General features: G+C 38.9%; 1 protein-coding gene across 1 annotated transcript; it reads left to right on the top strand.

Annotated features, from left to right (window-relative positions):
* Positions 1–6807: 6807 nt before the first annotated feature.
* Positions 6808–19798, top strand: LOC118787312 (calpain-1 catalytic subunit-like). Its single transcript, XM_036542829.1, has 22 exons — positions 6808–6858; positions 7856–8107; positions 8441–8510; positions 8735–8853; positions 10091–10224; positions 10526–10700; positions 10825–10899; positions 11301–11386; positions 12780–12854; positions 12970–13130; positions 14369–14535; positions 14824–14835; positions 14984–15192; positions 15875–15911; positions 16725–16790; positions 16929–16986; positions 17440–17501; positions 17722–17790; positions 17885–17963; positions 18612–18728; positions 19275–19327; positions 19533–19798. Exons 2-22 carry the CDS (start codon positions 7871–7873, stop codon positions 19557–19559), a joined length of 2088 nt encoding a protein of 695 aa, XP_036398722.1. The 5' UTR covers positions 6808–6858; positions 7856–7870; the 3' UTR covers positions 19560–19798.
* The last annotated feature ends 2293 nt before the right edge of the window (positions 19799–22091 follow it).

Raw genomic sequence — 22091 nt, 5'->3', positions numbered from 1 at the left:
ATAACACAAAGACTCTTTCACAACCATCTATTCCCTTCTTAACATACACATTATCCAACTATCCACTCCATCAAACATTTACACCAGTCATCTGTTTAGTAACACACATAAATAAAACATGCCATTCATCCACTCTATAACACACACACACACACACATACACACACAGCATGCATCCACTCCATAAGAGTGCCCATGCACCCTATAATCCCCCCCCCCCCCAAACCACCCCACACACACACACAAACAAGCACATTGTGTCTCTCCTTTATTTCAGTATCATGTGATAGTTAACGCATTTCATATGTAACTCTAGGCATGTGTGTCTGGAAAATTGTAAATAGAAACTTTCTAAATATATATATAGAAACATATATATATGTATGTATGTGTGTACATGTGTATATGTGTGTGTACACGTCACTTTTTTGGTCACTGCATAATTCCATTTGTGTTATTTCATAGTTTTGATGGCTTCTATTCTAAAATGTGGAAAATAGTAAAAATGCATAAAGTGTGTCCAACCTTTTGAGTATATATATATATATATATATATATAGAGAGAGAGAGAGAGAGAGAGAGAGAAATCTACAGACCTGCAAGACTTATGTTTAGCATATTTTTTTCATGTTTGTTCTACAAGGACAATTCATCACACATTTTTAAAGTCACCCTTGCTAATGCAGTGCACCTTTCTACCTTGAATTATTGTGGTGCTTGTTGCCAAATTCAGTGCCCTTAACTTGCAATGCCCACTGTTTGAAAAGTATTCACAAATGACAAAACTGCATGCAAAAGAAAATACAACTACAATGTCTTTGAGTAAAATATGACTGCACTCATTTTTTAATAATTTTCCCATTACCCCTAAAACAATGAAAAGGTAACAAGTCCATGGATAACATTCCACACACCTTAGTACTGTCCGTGGTTCTAAATAGTCTGAATATGTGACATTGTCATTTTTGATTGATTAGTGGTAATTAAGTAATCAACTTACATGATTTTCAAGGGGATTTTGAATGGAAACCTAGATGCAGTCTGAAGGGGCCGGTCTTCAATCTGTTTTAGAAGAAGCAGGGGTTTGATGCATTTGCAGTTGGTGTCACTGCTAAGGCCACTTAAATAGAACCCTATGTGTAGAATTTCACTGTGATCTTTATGGTGACTTCAGGTTTCTCCTCAGTGTGATATGCACTTTTGGTCCCACCCCTGTCTCAATACACACAGTTCATTTTCTATCTGCTTACATTCCAAGACTTATCTCAAAGGAAGCAACCAGACCCAGCCAGCCAATCACAGAGAACACCAGCATCTGCTTAAACTCCCCCCCTTCCAGTAAAGACTCCTTTCATCATGTATCAGATCGAACAAGCACTAAAAACTGTCTGTACTAAAACTGCATACAACATCAGACACATGGGACCTGTCTCACAAAGCAGGCTTTCTGATCTAGCTGGCTAACTTTACAGAGATGAGGCTTAATCTGTTTCATGAAGCAAGCTCAAACCTTAGCCGACTGAGTTGCCATAGCAACATATTGTACTATTATGCCAGTGAAGCTGAAGCCTGAACTTGTCCTGGTGCACAAATTATAAGAAGAGCCTAATTCACCCCTGAGGGTATAATACACCTTGGCACTTTGCTAAAGTGATACATTGCTAATGTTGTTTTCACAACCGAAAAAAAAAAAAAATCAAACTGTCGGGCTACACTTTTTTGCAATTGGAAACTCTTATATTCACATATATGTCGATGACAAGAACCCAGGATGACCATGATATGTTATTTACAGTTAATTTATAATGAATATGTCTGCTTCATATCACAGAAAACATCCTGTCCTGGCGGTTGGTAACCCTCCAATTCCCTATTTCTAATGCTAAATCCTCCCTAGAGGTGACATTCTTGTAATATTATGTCAAACATAATGGGCCCTATACACACACTTTACATTAACTCTGGAAATGTACACTTATCTGAGGTGTTATATTTCTGAGATGCAGTATCTACTTCTCAAATTCTCTATAACTAATAATGCTTAGAAGTAACAGAGCAGGCAAATTCAGAATGATAAGTAGAATCTTTCCGCACTGACAGCTTAGATTTACTGCCCATAGGGCTAACATTTCAGTGTAAAAACCAGATTGGTTGTGATTTCCACATAACTAGTCAACTACAACTACACAACACTTCTGAGACATTCCGCCTAGCAGAATTACTCAAAGTATTTCATATCCTTCATTTTTGTTGGTGAACGGCTTTCTTGATTTCAAACCACACATATTGGATTGGATGGAGGTTGAGAATATTTATTTTGTGCCCAGTTAACCATTCATTGTGCATTCATTGTACATTTGGATGAATGTTTTGGTGCATTGTCATTACTGAATGTCATTTTCATCCAGGTTTGAGCTTTTACAAGCTTTTGGCCCAAATCACATGGTAGGTTTTGGAGTTTATGACTCCATCTTTTATTACCAGGTCTCTTATACTCGTAGATGGGAAAACAACCTCAAAACATAATAGACCACTTGCCACATTTCAGAGTAAACATGGGGTTTTCTCAATATTGCCTTCACTTATTTTTATTTGTTATTTTTTACGCCAAACAATGTTGATGAGCATGTCCAAAATTCTTTGACTCATCTGGTGGTTAGACATGCTTTAAGGCAATGTTGATAGCTTTGTTGCTGTGTCAGAGTCCTAATCGTACTGCTAAGCTTGCTGTGTGCATTGTATGAGATCCTTAGACTGTAAGTGATCTTATGTGGGGAAAGTTCTTAGGGTCTTGCTTGCTTGTGACAAAAGCGATTGCCTTAACCACTGAGCTACTCGGATGCCCGTGTTTCCTGTTTTTAAAGACATGGCTGTAACCATTGACCCAAATCTGTCTACATGTAGACATTATTCTGATGATCTGAAGACAAACAGGATGCTGGGTTATATAGCAAAAACATGTTCCTGTACGCATACAGAGCATGTCACTCTGAGGTAAGCTTAATGTATACAACTGGCAATTCCAAAATCAAGGAGAAAATGTATTAAAACATTAGTTCTGACAGTGGGGCATTTGGAAGAGGGCATGTGGAACTTTTGAGGTTAATTTCACACTGATATTAGAAAGTATTTATTCACTCAGTTATGCATGCATTGAACACCTTACCATAACAGAAGCAGACATCCTCAGAGTGTTAAAGACCTGGCTTGACCCAGTGTAAGATACAATCTAGAGTATGAACAGAATGTTGATTGTAGTTGGGCTGAACAGGCTGTTTTCATAATCAAACCTTATTTTTTTCTTAGGGTACTAATGACATACAAATCAACAATAGAGATGTTTTTGCTGGCGTTATTATTACTGACAGCAAAAACCACCTGCTATACATCGATCATTAAACAGGGGTACTTGTGCTTTCATCAGGTTTGGAGTCAATTTGCATTCGTAAGCATGCACCAGGCTGTGCATGTCTTTACCTGCTGTTGAATCTGTAGTGAATGTGCTGACAAACAATCTGCTCAGATGCAGCTTTTAAGATGGTCTCTTTAAATTCCATTAAGGAAGAATCTCTGACCTTTCGCAAAGCAAGTTATGACACTGACTTTCACACTCTATTATTTATATATTTTACCCCTCAGGGAGTTTTTGACATTGTTCTGGTACATTCAGTTATCAGAGACAGGTGCCAGAGTTGTAGCCAAATATGGAAAGCACAGTTTGTCTGTTTGGCATCCAGTAAAAAGTGCTTGGCAGCTCTGCACGGCAGCCTTTTCCCATGGGTCTTTCTTGGAACATGCCTGGACACAGCTGAATAAAGCAAAACATGGCAGAACATAGTGATATCCAGTGGTATCATTAATGAATACATATGTAGTATTTGCTGTATGTCAATTTAAAAGCATTAGCTTTAAATTTACATAGTATTTGCAACTACTCAAGTAATGATGAATACATTAAGGGCAAGCTACATAGATGCACATACCAAAATCTGTGATATCTGGTTTCCATCTATCATTGTAAAATGAGCTACACATTAACATAATGCTGTGTTGTCAACTCGGTCTGAGAGAAGAGACAAGAGGCCCAGCCCTGATTTAAATAATCCATCCCATCTCTTACTGAGAATGTACATGACATGGGTTGCATCCGAAATGGCATTTCAGCTCACTTGCCCTCTACTTGTCCTCTCAAAATTGCTGAATTACCAGTTTGAGGATGTCCCAGTCCAAAGGAGGGTTGTTGTGAATAAGTTAAGTGGCTTCAGCTGTGCTCTCCAACCGAGTGCATATGCACGTAGACATCTTGTATCCTATCCACTGATCTCCACACATTTTATTCTACTAAAACAGCACTGCAGAATAGTGACACTTTCTATTATTAACTAAATTTACCACTGTTGGTTTTGAATTTTACTGAATGAACAAACATTTTTCACAATCACCAAAACTGTGGCCACATCGGATTGAGTGCTTCTGGAGCATTTTTCTTCTGGGAAGTGAATTAAATTGTGACAAAGAACTTTGCAGCCTGATCTTGACTCTCAGTCTGATCAAAATCCCCCAGCTGTTAACAGCCAACTGTCATCTGTCGATTGTCTGATGAACAAAATATTTTATGGCAATCATTTTGGTCTCTTTTTTGCAATAAAGCCGGTTCACAGTGATAAACTTTCACTACAGTGTGAGCTGCAATGCCTCCTATCAAATCATATCAAAGTAGCTCTGAATATTTCAACAAAATAAACAGAAATGTCTGAACTAAACGAAGCACACAGTCACTGCTGTTGAGCCTCATGCATTCTTTCTTTTTGATCCTCTTCTGTTCCTTCGCAAATTAAAGTGCAGGAATTACAGCAATGTCAAGTGTCCTTAAACGCACCTGCTCTTAATCCCTTCCCTTGTATGTAATTAAGCGATTCACATAAAGTGTCAGAATTCGAGCACCTCACACATTGCTTCTGCACTTGGTTTGGGGACACAACCATAATCAATAAAGGCAGTACGTTCAGGGTACAATGGCCAATGAACATTGTGGGAGTGAGGAGGCATTGCATAATGTGGCCACACAGCTTTATGTACAGCATTAACCACTGTTTATTGTTGCTGCCTGTCAAAAAAAAAAAAAACTTCTGGTCTGCACTTGTTTATCATTAAACATATGTGTGTGTGTGTTTTTCCCTTAAGGGTTGGAGTCAAGCTGCACTTTCATGCATACACCTTGATGTGTGCATCTTTCCCTTCTGCTTTATCTGTACTAGGTAACAAGCATAAACACTCTGCTCAGAGGTTGCTTCTATATACAGTAAGTTTAAAATCAGCGTTAGAACAATTTAGTTTCATCATTTCGTTGGCTAGCAGTAATGCAAATCTACTTTCTGTTCTCTATCCCTAGTTTATGAAAAGGAAAATTTGGAACTCAACTTCATTCCTGGGGTATAGCTTGATAATTTGGCTGGGAAAAATGTCTGACCTTTAACTAAGCAAGTCTGGACACACAGAGTGTTAGCATAGTCACACCCACTCTTTTATTGCAAGATTGCCTGAGGAGGAAATTCTACTCGGTACATTCAGTGGTTAAGCCAGTGCCAGGTAGAGTTACAGTCAAGAGTAAAGTACACGATAATGTCGTGCTTGGCAGTTTTGCACTGCTACTTTTTTTCCACGTGTCCTCCTCAAGAACATGCCTGGACACAGGTGAGCAATGCAGAAGATAGTTGGACACAGCTGAACAAAGCACATTTTTCTGAAGGGAATTCTGGTGGAATTGGATTTAAGGGAACTGTGTGTCTGAGCAAAATGTGGTCTACTGCAGACTGCAGAGCCCTGAAAAAAGAAAAGAAGGGACTAGCATGTTACTTTGAAACTGTGGAGGACTGTGCACTCGGCACAAATTCCTGTGTCATGTAAGCTTCATATTAAATGAGCATAGTAGCTCAGATAGTAGTTCACTGCAGCTACAGTGTGTGATTCTGTTGATATCCTGAAATGCGAGAGACCTGCTAGCCTATGACTTCATTAAAACTCCTGTGTACAACATCCAAGAAAGCACATCAAGGTTGTGAAATCATCAGTACCTCTTTCTGCTTTCTACTCTACTCTGTCTTAAATCTCCATTTTTGGACAGCAACCTGTCAGTCAGGTTTAGGTCAGCATCTCAATCTGACCTCAACAGTTCACCCAACTGCCCATACTGGCCTCTGGCTGAGGAAAGCCAACATATTACTGATTCAATCACAAAGAATAAATCAGGTTATCTAATCAGTAAGTTTTTTTTTCAGTGGAGGGACAAACAGGATTTTATTATAGAGCATGTTCATAGAACTGCCAAAGCTTTGGCATATGTTATCTTCTGTGTGATAATGATACTTCCATTTGCTTCTTAAGTCATTTTGTTGATTTCTAACAGACTCCAGACACATTAAATGCTACAAAGCTCAGTTCTTGTATTACTGAACCACAATAACCTGGAATTCACTCTTGCCCAAGTATTGCATTTGAAAGTCCCTGTGGTGTGCATTAAATAAAACATGAACCTTTTTATAAAGTACTCAACTTCTCACTACAGTAGCAAACAGTAATGACCTTGTGTACAATGTAGTGTCTTAAAAAAGATAAGAGTGAACTGTGAACACAAACCATCTTCTGAAATGCAGGTCAGTGAAGAGGGCGGAGCTTGGCATAAACCTCATTTGCGTGTTGTACCTGCAGTTAACACCCTCTGGTAATCCCCAGGTGTGGCCTGTGGTAAATAGCTACGTTTATGTGTATAAAAGGAGCTGTCTGGTTTATTTTCTCACTGAGGCTTGGAGAGACTGAGTGCTGTATCTACAGTGTCTGATTGCAACTTTGTACCAGAAGGTGAGCATGCAACATTATTTATCACTTTCTCTATCTGTGCAGCTGGTGCTACTTCTCTGTTTGCACTCACAAGCATGCTAAAATCCTTATCATTCGCAGCTGCCTCTACTGAGAGACAGAAAGATAAAGACATGAAACGTAATGGGTATTATATGAACTGAAAAACAGGAACATAGACACATTAAAGGTAGCAGACGTTGTATGAACTGAGAAACAGAAAGATAGAACTTAGAGATTTTGATTGTCAAAGCAATGATTTATAATGTCTCTTCTGCAAAGACCAGGAATACTGCCAAAAAAAAAAAAAAAAAAAAAAACGCTTTCTTGGCTCCTGTCATGTAGTTCCAGCTAGTGTTGTGACATATCTTGAAAAGCTCTTGTCCCCATTTGGGTAGGTTAAATCAGAATCCCAAAAACTCACAAATGCAAAAGTGAGGGTGTGTAAATAAATGCTCAGCACCCTAAGGTTTAAAATTGGCTGGCCCCTTAATGGTTACCTTCTCTACAGTTACGCAAGCTAAACAAATATTATCACATCTACAGTTTTTTTTTGTAGATTAAATTTGTATCAAAAACACAACCACCTCAACCACCACTAATGTGTAGCACCCACCTGGGTGATACATGGCAGCAATTTTGTGCCCAAATGATCCCCACACACCAACTGAGTAGGAAGAGGAGGAAGTTATTTAGCCAGTTAAAGTGGGGAATTATTAGATGGCCAGATTGAAAGAGCTTGACTGGGAGTTTAGCAAAGAGAGTGGGGAACTGCCTACCCTCTGCAAAAAGAGCCACAGAATCTTGACCAGAGAGTCAGAGCCACTTTGTAGTTACAAGGCATGTGCCCACTGACAACCTGTTGCTGAAACTTCCAATCAGATTAAAAAGGGCTAAGATATTTTTGGTGGAAAATAAATGTGAATGGTTCAAGGGGACCGAAAAGTTTGTAATTATAAATACAAACCCTTCAGTTTTTGTTTTTAAATCGTTTTCATAGACCTAAACTGGAAGAATGCCTCCCCCCGGAGTGTGTCTGAATATTATGAAAGAGCGCTACAGGAAAGATGGACTGGGCACCCCAGAAAATCCAGAGAAATTTTACCAGCAGGATTTCGAGTACCTGCGTCAGTATTTCATTATCAGAGGGAGGACATTCGTCGATGAGATGTTCCCACCGGACAGAAACTCAATTGGTCCTGGCATTCTATCCCCAGAAGAAATGGAGCGAGTGGAATGGATAAGACCCACGGTACTTTAATAATTAATCTGCTCTTAGTTTCTTCATATAAAACATTTGAATCTTCTTCAGTCAACACTGACCTTAGTCTTAGAGTTCAAGCATGATCATAATGCATGCTACATTTACCACAATGTGACTGATTTTTGTTGTTAACTATATTAAATGTGTGTAGATGAACAGTGATAACAAGAGAAACTATGTCAAACATTTAATATTTGGCTATAAATACAAATGATAACATATTTTATTGTTGCACTTTTCACACTTCATGGTAATGATTTGCAGTCATTTAGCACATTATTACTGGTTTAGTTATGTTGTCATTTTACCCTTGCTTTCTAGAAATTAGTGCAAGATCCTTATTTAATTGTTGATGGTGTTTCAAGGTTTGACTTCGCTCAAGGAGCAGTGGGTAAGATCATTTTGCAGGTATTCATTTAAAAAGAAATTAAAATCGATTATCGTGACTTGCATTAGCAGTGACTGAAATGACCGAGAGCATCTCATTTTGTTTTATCTTTAACATTTTAATTGAGAAAATGTGTGAACGTATTTTCATTTCTGTAAGATGTGCTTGTTAGTTTTAGGTAACTGCTGGTTCTTAATTTCCTGTAACTTGTGTTTTGTTTGTTTCAGGTAACTGCTGGTTCTTAGCATCCATTGGTGCATTGACCTTTCAAGAGCACATTCTGAAACTAGTAGTACCACTTGACCAAGGATTTCAGGAAGACTATGCTGGAATATTTCACTTTAAGGTAAACTGCACATCTGAATGATGTACCAAACAAAATAACACAATGGTGTATATGCCTAAAACTATCAAATCTGGCAAGTTTTTATTTTCTATCACTTTAAAATGAACGATACATGATACATAAAAATAATTGCCAGCACCATTGTAAAAAAACACAATATCTCAATGATATTCATGTAAATGAGAAAGTTCACAGTGAATGATGGATTTCCATTAAGTGTCCACTGCTGGAGTGCACAGTGCTCCATGAGGAAGTGTCTCTTTATGCTTATCACCCCACTACATCTCAGTTCTTCATTCTGATTTCATTTATAACACTTTTTGTATTTTGTTTCTTCAAATGAAAATCAATAATACAATAATGTGATCAATAACATAGTGTCAGAAACATAACTGATGCTCTGTGGGTTGGCCACCAGATGGCCACATAACTTCCTGTGTTCTATATTAATTTAGTTAAAGTCTTTCACCTGTGTTGATTAGTTGTTTACACCTGTGTTCCTCGTTATTTAAGCCCTGCCCTTCGTTCATGTCTTTGTTCAGTCTTGCTCAGTGTATGCGCGCGTGTGTGCGTGCGTGCGTGCGTGCGTGCGTGCGTGCGTGCGCGCGCGTATGCATGCTCGCTCCCTTACTCGCTCGCTCTTGTCCAAAACTGTTTTGTATCTCGTCAGTTTCCACTAAAGGCCATTTTGTTTTCTGTGAACCAAACCTCATGTATTGAATCATCTCTGCATTTGGCTTCACCCTGCTCATTTTCGCACATAGGAGCCATGGTAATTTGTACCAGATGATTACTAGTTCTCATACTGTGGTTAGGTTCTTTTATCCATCACTTCGTTGGTTTTACCATGTTTGACTGAAAATGCCAAAGCCACCAAGCTCATTGTTTTATGTTGTTTTTCATACATATATGTATATATATATATATATATATATATATATATATATATATATATATATATATATATCTTATCTTTTTCATCTAGCTTTTCATATAGCTGACTGTAACTATGATTACCCATCACTCACACTCCATACCCCACAGGAAGGTTGTTGTGTTGGGGAGGTATAGATTAGCAGGACATAAAAGGGGTCATAACACATCCCAGTATTCACTTTTCTGCACTTTGATCTACAAAACAAGTGCTTCCATCAACTTTAGTGTCCTGATAAACTTATGCATGTGCTCTGTTTAGTTTTTTTTATTTTGCCAAAGGTTGTGATTGCATGTCTTTCAGTTCTGGAGGTTTGGAAAGTGGTATGATGTTGTGATTGACGACAAGCTGCCAACAATTGATGGGAGATTCATTTTCGTTCACTCCAAAACCAACAATGAGTTCTGGCCCGCACTGCTGGAGAAGGCCTATGCCAAGTATGTTTGTTTGGGTCGTCTACCACCTGCAGCTTCCTATACGTGTTCAACATAGACCCACAGTTCAGTCACACTTACACACTGAACCATTTACCTTGTAGCACTCACACACATAACCATTTCCCTGAGGGTATCCATGACATGATTAACTATCCCCTCCTGGTCAACCACATATGCTTATGCACGTCCCTACTGATAATGTTCAAATGCTTAACTATTTCCTTGTCAGTATCCCTCACACATTTAATCATGTCCCTGCCAGTAGTGGGTGCTAAAGGTTAAGGGTTATCTTGTTTTATAGGGTGTGTGGCTCTTATGCAGACATGAATGCTGGGAATGTGTCAGAGGCTCTGATGGACTTCACAGGGGGAGTCCACATGACGTTTAAGCTAAAAGAGGCACCACCAGACTTGTGGGAGCTTATGGCCCGTGCATATAGATCCAAGGCTTTAATGGGCTGTGGCACACCTCAAGGGGTGAGCAGATCTCATACATCGTGGAGATGCTGTCCACATTTATCATTTTTATCATTTATTGTACATATGGCTGCTGTAGGATGTATGGAAAACACTGTGGAAAATGGCTGTGTGTTTGTTTTAGCAAACAGCAGCCAACACAGTGCTGCCCAATGGAATTGTGGAGGGCCATGCATATGCTGTAACTGCAGTGTATCAGGTACGCTCACTTTCTGATTAAATTTTTACAATGAAAACAGAGGACTTTTTTGAAAAGGTGAGAAGACAGCAAACAGGAAAATATAAAGAAACTGAAAATAATAAAATGGATTTCATTTTGAACTAAAGGTACTGTATCAGGGAGGAAAATTCCTATCTTTTGCAGCTATAACGAGCAACTACTGACAGCTATCAGATGTGTAGGGCATATATTCTTTATACCTCTGATGGCCTATGATGAAGACAGGACTAAATCTCTTAGCAAACACATACAGTGTACAAGAATTACGCAAATTACCACAAGAGAGAGAAAAGTCTGGTTAGTCAATCAATAAAGCAATAAAACTGTATAACACCCTTCACCTATAAACTTCATAACACGGAAGTGTTGATGTCGCACAGGTAACGAGTCAGGGCCGAGTGGTGAAACTAGTCCGTCTGTGGAACCCATGGGGGCGCGGAGAGTGGAATGGAGACTGGAGTGATAAGTAAGTCCCTTCAACCTTTTATACCCCTGAGCAGCTGCGTACATCTTTCACTACTATTCTTTTTTTTTTTTTTTGGGGGGGGGGGGGGGGGGGGGGGGGATCTAGACTTGGATTTTGCCTGTTTGGTTTCTTTCAGACTGGAACTGTATCACATAGAATCAGTCTCATTCAGTCAGAACTTGTATCTTTTCCTGCTGCAGCTGTAAAAAACTAAAAAGGTACACAATCACTTGTAATGAGCTGCACCTACAAATCTAATTCTGTCAAGCCAGTCTGACTACGTTTTGCATGCAAATCAGTGAGCCACCTCTTTGATGTGCACTTTTTCTGTATCTTGCAAAACCTTCAGGTTACACAAGGGTTGTACACAATGAGGAGTTCATTGCTTTAATCTGCTGTAATCTTTAGACTGCCAAACAGGTTGAGTCATGTTACCTCTGATTCTGAATGAAGAAGTTTAACAATAACACCAACATATGCCAATAATGCAACATACGATGAAACATGATTCCAGTAGTTTCAACATGGTTGCCTGTTTCACTTTTGGGACCTTCTTTAAAACAGAGGTGGACCTCATTTCATGCCCATCTCATATAATAACAGAGAGAAGAATTTGAATCTGGCTTGAATTTTCAAACACACCCTGTAAAAGAATTTGAAGTGGCTGTATTGGTGATTGGGATTTCATGATACTTGTTGAAGACTGGAAAGAGAGCATCCATACCTAGTACCTATGGAGGGTATAAACAAGGAAGAGCACTCCTTCCCAGTCGTCACCCTTGCTGATGAATTGGCTTATAATATTGTATTAATAAATGATGTAGAGGACAGGTGCTCCATGGATTTGTGTAAGATCTTGAGGGTGGCTGAGTACAGGAGAAAGACTTGAACCCCATGAAAATGCACGTCTCCAATAGCTTCAGAGAAGCCCTTGTGGTAATAATTGACATTATTGCTCAAATCTGGGGAAAATTTTTCCTTATTTTATATATATAGAGAGATGATTTAGACTTTGTCTGAAAGAGATGAAAACCAGTGGAACTGCAACTTCAAGCCATTTTACTGCTATCCTAGAGATCAACAGTTTGTTACATTGTCTATTACTGCCTTCTATGTTGGCAAGCTTGGTTTCCAGTTATCATAACCTTATAGTATAGATAGTGTGGCCAGTTCAATTTTAACTTCACTGAATTTACTGTTGGATCCTCTTTTCCGATCCCCTTGAGGTGAGGTAGTTGCAGCTCACAGTTTCCTTATGCATGCTTCAGCTATAGCCTGTTGCTCAACACATGAGCTACATTACTCAGTCTTAGTCTCAATTTGTAGAGTCCTCTGCTCACCTGCTGCACTTGTGGATTGATCAATTAATTTGTCATTTACTTTGACCTTTCAGATCTCCATGGTGGCAGACAGTGAGCGTGGAAGACAGAACAAATCTTCTGAAAATTGAAAATGATGGAGAATTCTGGTAAATGACACCGCAATTTACAGCAATTGAACTAAAGTAATTTGTTTAATGTCAGATTTACCTGAGGGATGTGAGACTGCATGTTTCATGTGCTTTGGCTGTGTCTGTGTTTGAGGATGTCCATGGAGGATTACTGTCAGAATTACGAGAGCATGGATATCTGCTGTCTGTGCCCTGACTTCCTGGATGGCTCCTCATCCTGCCACTGGGCTTCCTCGTTCCATGAGGGCCGCTGGGTGGCCGGGACCACTGCGGGTGGCTGCATGAACTACAGAGGTGCCTAAACTGTCCTCCCCAAAAAACAGCATTTCCACTTATTTTGCCTGCAGGTCTTACTGTTCAATTCTTCAGTTTGCAACACATGCAGGTGCGCTGACGGAAGTTGTGTAGATAACTGTTGGCCTGGCGTAGGGCGTAGGCTTGCATATGGACGTTAGGGATATGTCCCTACCAATATTTTGGGAAGACAGAATTGTCCCTACCAATATTTGAGTGAACTCGTTCGCATTATCTTTGGAGTGAAGTCACATTAGATAATTCCGATGTGCCCTCGGTTGTTGTGTCCCTACCAATGTTGAGACCAAACCTACGCCCTTGTCTGATATAGATTTTTTGGCCATCCATTCCAAACAGCTACTGGATATGTTTGTTATTGTTAAGACATTACACTTTTGTTTTTTGTTAGTAATATCAGGAACAACCCTATCACCTGAAATCTCCTTGAAGTGTACCTTCTTTACTGGGTGTGAACGCCAGACAGAGGGTCACAAAATCCCCAGTTATGTACAGATTATGAGAATAATGTCAGTGCCACTCTCTGTATATTAGCAGAACAATATCAGTGCTTCTTTCATTAAATCTGAAGATAAATATTACTGCCTCTCTCCTGACATATGGAGACCACTGTGGCCAAGTGACCAGTAAAACTACACTTTTTTGTTTTTCACGTTTGCTTGCCATAGCAGTGAAGCACAGCAACTCAACTGTTGAATACTCCATTACAGGCAATTTTATTTAGGAAGTGGATCACTAATGTGACAATTATGAATCTGCTATAAAACCGAAGTTCATCCACTGTGCTTGTGTGATTACTAATGCCTCAGGATGTAAAGTGAGGCATCTATCACTGACTCATCAGCAGCTTCTGTTAGATCACAGAAGCACATGGCCTAAAACTTAATGTAAAGTGTATCTGGCATTTTCCTGACATGAGCATTATTACAAACATTGACTTCTGTGCCATATAACCCCATTTTATGCATACAGAATTTGTATACGATCTGCATATTGCTTTGGAATAGTGCTTCTTTAGTTTTGTGAGGTAACACTGCTCTTGGGGGTTTTGTAACTTGGCCTCATTTTGGTATCAATACTTTTCATGGCAGAATTTTTGTCTATGTAACTAACTTTGTATTTTTACTTTGAACATGTTTTGTTAAGATCATATATAACACAGAGACTGAGACAGAGTCAGAGAGAGATATATCCTTAAGTGTTTGTCTGCTGCTCCACAGACTCCTTCTGGACAAATCCTCAGTATCGAATCAATCTGCACAAAATGTCAGAGGAGTGTGCTGAGACGCAGGGACCCAACAACATGCTGGTTACTCTCATGCAGAAACCTGACAAAAGAAACCGCCGGCTGGTGTCTAATCTCCACATCGGTTTCTCCGTTTTTGAGGTGAGAAACATTTCTTTAGAGATCCAGAGATGCCTCCCATTTTCATACAGATAAAACACCTGGAATCATCAGTGGGTAGAAACATGTACATTTTTCTTAGGCTTCCATTGGTAAGCACAGTGTTTTCAGACTTTTCTTCCTCAAATGTAAATTCCATTAATGAGAGGAGTTTCTCGCCAAGAAATGATCAGAAAGACTGTTTGGATGTATTGCACATGTATGTGTGATGTTATTGACACGTGTACTCTAATTAGTAATATATAACTTTCCTCTCTGTTCCTCTCACAGGTGCCACCACAGGTAAGTAGTCTTTCTAAGCTGATACATCAAGACTGTTTATAATAGCAATACAAACTGACTGTTTATACTAGATGGGAGGAATTTGCAGCAGATTTTGTTCAGTAATCTTATCCGTGTGAATGTGTGTATTTGTGATCTTTTGCTCCAGTTTCAGAACCAGAGAGGCAAGTTCCCTGCCTCTTTCTTCTACAGCAACCCCCCTGTGGCACAAACCAAAACTTACCTGAACTGCCGAGAAGTGATGGAGTTCTTCCGCCTCAAACCGGGGGAGTATCTCATTGTGCCATCAACGTACAAACCCAACGAGACAGCTTCCTTCCTCTTAACCATCCTTGGCAAGAATGAGACACACATTGAGTAAGCCTTCATTGCTGTCCTTATTCCTTTCATAGCAAAGGTTCAAATCGGTCAGTCAATCATCAGATTAATATACAAGGCTTCACAATATTCATGTTTCTGAATTCTAAGTTTTCAATGTTTTGGGAAAAAAGCAACTGTTTCTGAATTCTAATTATGTCTTTCTTTTGGACTCTAATACAAAAATTATATATTATAGTTGTAGCACATTGATGCAGTTGTAATTTTCACAACACACTGAAAGAGAGTATATTTCCAAGAGGGTATCAAAAAACAGGAAACCCAGGCCTATTTGGGAACAGCTGAAAAAAAATTAAAAGTCAGTTTAGAATATGTCCACAGACTACAGTGTGTCTGCATATGCAGAGTATGCCTTCCACATTTGTAGCATACACCACTAGCTGGAAAAATAATACCTGTATATGAGTAAGCAAATGTAGTGCTCAATGAATACTCAGTGAAAGTGCATGTTTTCTTGCATAGTTTTATATATATTTTATATATTTTATGTTTGCTGTAATACATCATTACACCATAACACAGCAGCAGCTTTATGATAGTAAGACCATGTTGATGCAGGTGGTGTAAACATTTGAGGATGTTATGAAAATCTAGATTGATCCCTTAAAATAGAACAAGTTAAATAATTACTTTGTATTATTATTATTATATTTTATTTCAGAGAGAGCTCTTCTGTACATCATGTGGAGATAACTAAGGTAATGACCTGTGCATCAGAGTGTCCTAAACATGCAGACCGTGATGTATGTCTCACTGTGTTTATAACATGTGACATACTGCCTCATCATACTGCAAAAAACATCAGTTCCAAAAAACAGAGCATTTTTAAGTTTATTATTGTTTGTCCATTGCTTGTGAGTATACGATGAATTGATCTGTTAGGCGATGGATCGATTAACCATAAATTGACAGGAGAATGCTCACCTGGAGTTTTTTTTTTTTTTCAGCTAAACATGTCATTTTTTTACTCTCCCTTTTTTAAACTACTAGCACATTCAAAATTTGGGTTCTTCTATTTGGGTAACACTTATCAACACTTTAGAAGGTATGAAGAATAGGCTAATGCTGACTGGATTGTTTTGCTGCCTAGAAAGCATAAACCTGCTGCAGCTAGGTGCTCAAGTTCAGTTGCCCTATGCAAAGTTTCAGCAGGCCAGGTTTCAGGTGGCAAAGCTGACCGATTTCTTGCAAGAGGAGCTCAATCTGAATACGTATATCCCAGGGCTGGGAGGTTACTGGGGGATGAAGGTCTCAGAACCCGGGGAGCTGTGGTTCTGTGAGCAACACCTACACCTTTTCCAGTCTGATCTCCTTGTGCAAGAGTTGTGGCAGCAAGGGTATACAGGGGAAGGTGTATAGCAGGCTTTCTGACCGCGTGCATGACAAAGCATCAACCTTCAGCAGGCCTATCAGTCTATTTATGGAGAATCACATAGACGAACAAATAAAGCAACTCTTATGCAATTTTAAAAATATTTCAGTAACATTTTTGTGATATGTTTATCTGGCAGCCCACTATCACAGACAACTACGATGGGGAAAAGAAAGAAAAATTGTTCCGCCAATACTCAGATCAGGTGGGTTTTACAAGTTACATTCCCCGTGAAGTAAAGGGGAAATTGTTTATGAATAGGTATTCTTTTCATGATTGTATGGTTCTCAGTGATTGCACTCCACCTTGGTAATGTATTAAACCCATACTACCATTCAAACAGTATGAGGAGGTCGATGCTGAACAGCTGCAGAGACTTCTGAATGAGAACGTTCTCGAAGGTAAGATTTTTGTGTGGTGACAGCATGTATGTGGAAGGATATAGCCTTTTCTCCTGGAATGTTTTTTATCTTAGACTGTAATGAACGGGGGAATTATAGCTTTATACAGAGACCTGCCCCTTCACCACCAGGCAGCTTTATCTGGTTAGCCCCTTCACTACTATACTGCACTATAACCTTAGGCTTGACATTCTTGGCTGACACTGATTCTAGGTGAAGTGGAGCTTACATCACTGAATGCAGCTGATGTCAGTACAGACTCCAGGTACAGAAAGCAAATTAATCCATTATGAATACCGCTCCACTAGGCATCAAACAAAAAAGATGATTTCGATTAGTTCAGGTACAGCCCTACTCAAAAGTAAAGTTTCACGAGGGATTCCTCATGGTCTAATGATATGACAGAAAAACACTGCATTTTGTTGTTAATGTAAATTTTTTTAATATTCCCAGGAAGCTCCCCGGAGACAGGATTTAGCCTGGATGCCTGCAGGAGTATTGTGGCAATGATGGATGTATCCTTCTTTTGTCCTGTGATGGGGGTCCCATTATTTTCCCTCTAAATAAAACTGTTTAAGTTCAAATAGAAAGTGTGTCTTTGCTCTCAATGACAATCTTGTTACTCTGGGACTGAATGTGAGGTTGGTTTGAAATGCAGGATGTTCACGACATCTTATTTTTCTCGGAAGTAAAGTTTTTACACCCACACTGGATGAGTCCCTTAACACTGAACAGCTTTCAGTCACAGGCAGACTGAATGGCCCCGAATTCATCCGATTGTGGAAGCGAGTTGTAACTTACAAGGTATATAAGAAGATACTTCAACTTAAAAAAAAATCCATAAATCTAGAGCACATTTAAATGCTGTTTACTCATTTTTGCTTTGGATTTTTTGCAGACAATCTTCCTCCAGACAGATGTTTCCCAAACAGGAACACTGTCATTAAGTGAGCTGCGTAATGCAGTGGAAGCATCAGGTAAGGGTTTGTTTCACTGATTCTGGACATACTGAAAGACGGACTCAGGTAAGGGTTTGTTTCACTGATTCTGGACATACTCAAAGACAGACTCAGGTAAGGGCTTGTTTCAGTGATTCGAGATGTGATCTGGCACACAGCCCACAGGAACAAGTGCTGAACAGGTTAGAAACAACATAAATAGGAAAGGGCTTTTACTTTTTCTTTCAATCAGTCAACCAAAAAGACGAAGTATAGTACTCTTCCCACTTACAGTCTGGAAATACAATTATGTAATGTATCTTTTCTCACATAAATTACATTTTAGTGCCAGCCAGATTGCTGTAGAGCAATGAGAGCAAGTGTAGGGGCTCTCATAGTGTAGTCATGGGTATGTGCAAGTGGTCTGGAAACCCGTTAAAGCTAAAGCAATCAGAAGAAGTGTTCAGCATAAAGGACTACATAAATAGACCAACTAAGAACTTTAACCGTTCAAACTGTGAAACTTGTTCAGTGACACCATAATATTTTTACTCACCTCAAAAGATATATATTTTTTTGCGGAAACTTACTCTTATTTGTAAGGAAAATCACATTAATGCCAAATAAGCCAAGAGGTGTATAATATAGTTTTGATAGGTGTCTATAATTGCCTTTATGTGTCCCTAGGTATCAAGGTAAGCGATGATATTCTGAACATCTTAGCACTGCGATATGGAAGATCCTCGGGTCACATCACTCTGGAGAGTTTCATCTGCCTCATTCTGCGACTGGATTGCATGGCCAGTGAGTCAGAAACAACTTTTCCCAATCCCCAATAATGCAATCATGGTCATGTGTTAAAAAAAAGCTAAACTAAAGCTTTTCCCTTTTTTCAGAATAAATGCAACAACCCAATAATCCAATTTCCTTATGATGAGTAAATGGATATTTTAGTCTACTAGTCATGTTATTAGTGCCTTGTCGAGATTCCTACTTTTTAGTATAGTTGTTGCATGTTTGAAATTGAAAGTAACTCAGTTTTATTCATTGATCTGTAACCATTTTCAGTGTTGTGGAATAGTTTTAGTGTTAGAAAGAAATTTTATATTACAGAAATACTTTGCACATGGCCCAAAGAAAAGCAGTTTAAATGTTAATTATCATTCAAGCCTTGACAAATTCCATCATTTTATCAAACCACTTTAGAACGTAACAAATTCTACTGTATTTTTTCCAAAACATGCCATAATATATTGTACTTTGAAAACTACCTATACTATACCTATACTGGTATAATTAAATCCAAACCGTATTGACTTAAGATAACAAAATCAAACATTTCTTTCACAGAAACTTTTAAACAGATGTCTGACGGCAAGGGAATTTATCTTCGAGAGAATGAGGTAATTTAAGTTTCGCTGCTTTTTCTGTACTTCCTGTTTCCTTTTGCCCATATTTACACATGCATATTGTACCAAGAAAACACAATATATCACAACATTGATCATCTGACCTCACTCAGTAAATGCACAGACTGTATTTATTGATGTGCATTTATATGCAGACCGTTTGGGGACTGTCTCTCCAACCTCTTTTCTCTTGTTTCAGTGGCTGTATCTGACTATGTACTCATGAGCCTCAGCACCATGTGCCCAGCTATAGCTACGGATGGAACACAGAATATATGATTGTCCAAACAATTCATCATGACATGAGTGCCAAAGATGTCAGTGACAAATTAATCCTCAGCAACAAGCAAAACAAGCTGCATCTGCATTGTTGAAACAGATAAACCACACAACTGTCTTATGATTTCACATTTGGAATAAACCCACAGAGGTTTCAGGCCTTCACAACCTGCACCAGATCATTATGGGGACAATCAATGTAACTTTTGATTGATTTGATATAATGACTGTCAATTGTTCAAAGGATGAACATGTCTCCTATATGAAAGTCACTTTGCATATCCAATATCACTTGTTCTCTGTGTTGTCAGATAAACAACGTATATACAAAATAATCACTATAATAGTAATATACATAGCAAAACATGACAAAATTTGCATAAACATATTTACTGTTTTACAGTAATACCATACAACCTGCAACAAACTGTAGACAGTACTGCATCTTGATCCAGTCAAACTGAGAGGCATTGAGTATATAATGAGACATTCTCTTCTCTCAGCCAAAAGCTGGCAGACAGCCTCACCCCCATCTCTACACTGCTCCATCTACTGCAGGAGCAATGGTATTTAGTCTTTAACTGGGATGTAATTCCACGGATTTTCCACTAGGGTGCAGGGCTGTAACGCAGAATCGTGTTTTTCAATGACGACTTCAATTGAGGTTTGAGAAACAACGTTAAGATTAGATCCCCGTATTCAGTCATAGTTACAATCAGTGTTTATGTGCCTTCGACTGCTTTCTTTCTTTGATTGACTTGGTGGGGGTGACCTCTTTCGTGAGAGAAGGTTTAACGTTTTGTCTTGACATTGCGGTCCTGTAATGCATGAGCTTAGTAGCGATTGTGTTCTGCTGTCCTGAGATTCTTTTATTCTGTATTTTTGTTTCCTATATTAGTATTCGGGATTCGATAAGTACAGTGTATCGCATTAATCTGTGTTGTTTGTTCTATATTTGTAAGGTAGTACTGCAACACAGGATTCTGTAACCAATAAAAACAAGTATCCAACATGAGTACTTAATGAGTGTGCTTATTCTTTCACATCATAAATAAAGATATACAGAAGCATATGCAGAAATTTGATAACTGTTTGCCGGTGGAGAATGTGCACAGTGAAGCAGGACCATTGTACCGTTCACGCACCTCAAAGGACGCTCTCAATAGCCTATCCGAAGCGAAACCTAACAAAAAAAAACTCAATCCTAGCAGAATGCAAACTAAGAGCGAGCGTGGACAGATTTCATGTGAGCAGAGAGACAGTTTCATTCGAGATTGATAGATTTTTGTCAGTGTGAGTTCAGGTAATGTCAGTTGCCAAAAGTCTTGAGAACAGAAAATTAGTTTGTGCACGTGTATCCCCTGCTGACGTCCAAATCTTAGTCCTAGCTCTAGGTGTGAGTGAAAGTGTGATGCAATTTTGCCGAACAACTTTGATTAATTTCCTCTGAGATGGATATTGTTTGTTTGTTGCTCATGTGTTGCATTTTCATCCTTTCCTCTAACTTGTAATTGCCAAATGTACACACGGGCTTGTCTCACTGCGACACCCTCTGCTCTATTGCAGGAGCAAAGGCCTGTAGTAGGTGCAATCCTCTGATACACCAGCACTCTAACCTCAACTATTTTGCACCAACAGAAAACGCAGAGCAGAGAATAGGTGCATCGTTCTCACTTTTTCCAATCAAATGACAGGCGACTGGCAAGTCGGACGGTACCAAATGGAGTATGCAACGAATACAGGTCTTAGCTGCAGGACTCAGAACAAGTGCCTCAACCAACTGAGCCACTCTGGAGCTTATCTGAGGTGCATTTAACACAAACAACACACAGTCTTTCAGCTTCCTTGAAATAATGAAACAGTCCATAGCTTTTGTGTAGCACAATTCCTGTTTAGTTAAGTAATGCAAGCAAATTCGTTATTTGTATAGCCTATATTAAATACTGTATTTATTCGTGTGTTGAAATTAATTGTAGTTACAGTAATATGGGGTTTAAATCGTGACACACTTGATGCGTTTGCACGCTTAAAGCGTTCGTGTATGACATTTATACGGACGAGCTGTGCACTTCGTCAGTGCGACACTGCACATTACACAAGTTAGTGATCATACAATAAGAGAGTGGGACATTTGCTCATTCAAGATGCATTATTTGATTTTCATTTTTGATTTGTATACGTCACAACATTAACTTCAGTGTCATCTAACATCATTACAGCATACATAATTTGGATGCAGTCTCATACGGCCATACAAATAATGACCGATTTGGGATTTATTTTCAGTTTTGTTTATCGTCTTCTTCTTGATCTGAAATTGTATGTGAAACCACGTCACCGAAAAGATAGCTGGCCAGTCCTAATTTAAACCAGCAGTTCATCAGCTAGCTCATTGGCTAGTTAGCTAAGTAACTAACTAGCTAATTTCATTTTCCTGTAACTGGTTAATATGCAACCTAACTACCCAAGACTGCTAGTT

This window comes from Megalops cyprinoides, chromosome 12 (assembly GCF_013368585.1).
Source record: "Megalops cyprinoides isolate fMegCyp1 chromosome 12, fMegCyp1.pri, whole genome shotgun sequence".
Taxonomy (NCBI): Eukaryota; Metazoa; Chordata; class Actinopteri; order Elopiformes; family Megalopidae; genus Megalops; species Megalops cyprinoides.
This window is presented reverse-complemented; position numbering and strand designations above follow the sequence as displayed.